Source organism: Lontra canadensis, unplaced genomic scaffold (genome assembly GCF_010015895.1).
Source record: "Lontra canadensis isolate GAN:19392208 unplaced genomic scaffold, GSC_riverotter_1.0 scaffold1789, whole genome shotgun sequence".
In the NCBI taxonomy this organism is placed as follows: Eukaryota; Metazoa; Chordata; class Mammalia; order Carnivora; family Mustelidae; genus Lontra; species Lontra canadensis.
In genome coordinates this window covers 6,917-8,962 of record NW_022632773.1, presented here as the reverse complement: position 1 = coordinate 8,962, position 2,046 = coordinate 6,917, and the positions used below count along the sequence as shown (strand labels likewise).

The following is a 2,046-nucleotide window of genomic DNA, read 5'->3' as shown; positions in this document are numbered from 1 at the left end:
GAAGTGGGTCCCACACATGCGGCCAGCAGCTAGTGTAGACAAGGAGGCCAGAGCAGGACCAGGAGGGCTGGGAGTGAGCTGAGGAGTGCACAGCGGGTGGGACAAAGGATTGGTCAGGACCAGAGGCTGACTTGTTCCCCCGCTGGGGGCGGGTGCAGGTTCTCTCACCATGCAGGGCAGGCTCACGTGTGAGCGTGGGGCCGACGGACACACCAGAGAATCCTGGCAGTTTTGCTTCAATGAGCCGATAACCTACCTCTTTGACCCGAAGAACAGAAAGTGGACAGTGGATCATTCTGGAGGCCAACAGGTTAAGGACATGTTGGATGGTGACAGAGAGCTGACCAGGCTGCTCGTGAGGACCTCAAGCGGAGACTGTCAGAGCTGGCTTCAGCAAGTGTGGGAGCGCTGGGATGAAATGCAGGAGACCACAGGTAACTCAGAAGACTGGATGGACTGCTGGTTCTCCTGAGATGAGCTCCACCTGCCCCACAGTATGGGCTGTGTGCGTGTGTGTGTGTGTGTGTGTGTGTGTATGAGGGAGAGAGAGAGAGAAATTGGTCCATCCATGGCGAATTCTTCTTGGTATAATAATGGCCACTGGAATGTTCTAGCATCCTTCCTTTCCCTTCTCACCTCCTGGAATCACTTCCTGGCTGCACGCACCTTCGTGCTTGGGTCTTTCTCGGATTTCTTGCTGGCGCAAACAGGGGAGCATCAGTCTGTTTCCAGAGATGGTCCTATGTTCCTTTTCCTGAGAATCATCGTCTTTTCCGTGTCACCTGGTGTATTGCTGGAAATCCTTCAGTGCCACCGGGAATGTGGTTGTCACCATCCTTGTCCTGCATCACCTCCTGTGTGTCACAGCAGGAGTGACTGCTTACATTGCAAACCCTGTTTCCCCTATTGGCTGGAGGAGGCCCTAGGGCACAGAGAACATCCCCTCCCTCCTTGCCAGCATGAGCACTGGTCACAGTAGCTACCACAAGGACAGTGATAGGCACCGTCTTGCCTGGTAGGATGGACCTGGGCCAGCAGGAGCTGAGGAAGCCTCCCCCAGTTTGGGGTCCCAACTGGGGCTCTGATCCTTGTGTTTTCATTTCAGTGCCACCAACCATGCGACAAGACACGGCCCCGGGCAGGGCCAAGGCCATCAGACCCGGCACCTGGATCTTCCCCCTGCTCTTCAGCTGTGTGGTCATACTTGGCATCCCTGTTGGAGACCATTAGAGGGGCAGGTAGTGAGAGCAGATTGAGAGGGAAGGGAGGAGCAGATGGCCTGGTGTGAGCACAAGGAACGGTGAATTCCCAGCTTCACCCCTGCCCACTCTCTGAACCTTCTCGCAGGGCAGTGGGACCAGGTGAATGAGATCTCCTCCCACGTGCTGGCAACAACTTGGGCAAGCTCCGCTCTGAGCTCTGATATGGCCTCACTCACTGTTAAGGCCACTGGGAAAGGGGAAGGGCCCACACCACTGCTTAAGGCCTGTCAGTGCTAAAGGGATTGAGGAAGTCAGGCCTGGCTCTGACTCGGTTCTCCATTGGAGAGAGTCAAATTGGGCCCAGGGTGGGTGGTGTAGGGACAGTGGGGACACACAGCATGGGCCGTACTCCCCTTTGAGAGAGAGCAGCATGGCGGCTCCATAGGACATCTCAAGGAGAAGGGGACCCCATCTGGGCAGTTATAAGGACAAGGGGCCAGGGTCAAATCCCAAGAAGTGGGAGTGGGAAGGCCTCTGCAGACCATTTCAAAGGGCTAGACGGTAGTGCCGTGTTCCCCCAGAACATGGCTTGTGTCTTTGCATGTAAAGCAGCAAGTGTCCAGTAGAGACCGTGCCTGACAGGACTAGAAGGAGGCCAGTTCTCCGTGCAACAGTGGGAATCCTGGCTGAGACTAGAGCCGTCCCGGCAGCTAGCTTCCTGCAGACCTCAGATCCTGAGCCACTGAGCAGCCCCTGCTTTGGGCAGGGCTGACCTGGGAGATGGGCTAACTGAGCTCCCCTGTGAGCTTCCAGCTGAGCCGGACCAAGAATGGATTGGTGGGGG

At 56.5% G+C, this 2,046-nt stretch overlaps 1 protein-coding gene across 1 annotated transcript; it reads left to right on the top strand.

Moving 5' to 3' along the window:
• The first annotated feature begins 30 nt into the window (after positions 1–30).
• On the top strand, positions 31–1,503 carry LOC116863603 (UL16-binding protein 1-like). Its single transcript, XM_032851014.1, has 2 exons — positions 31–434; positions 1,106–1,503. The coding sequence occupies exons 1-2, from the start codon at positions 170–172 to the stop codon at positions 1,228–1,230; spliced, it is 390 nt and encodes a 129-aa protein (XP_032706905.1). The 5' UTR covers positions 31–169; the 3' UTR covers positions 1,231–1,503.
• Positions 1,504–2,046: the final 543 nt, after the last annotated feature.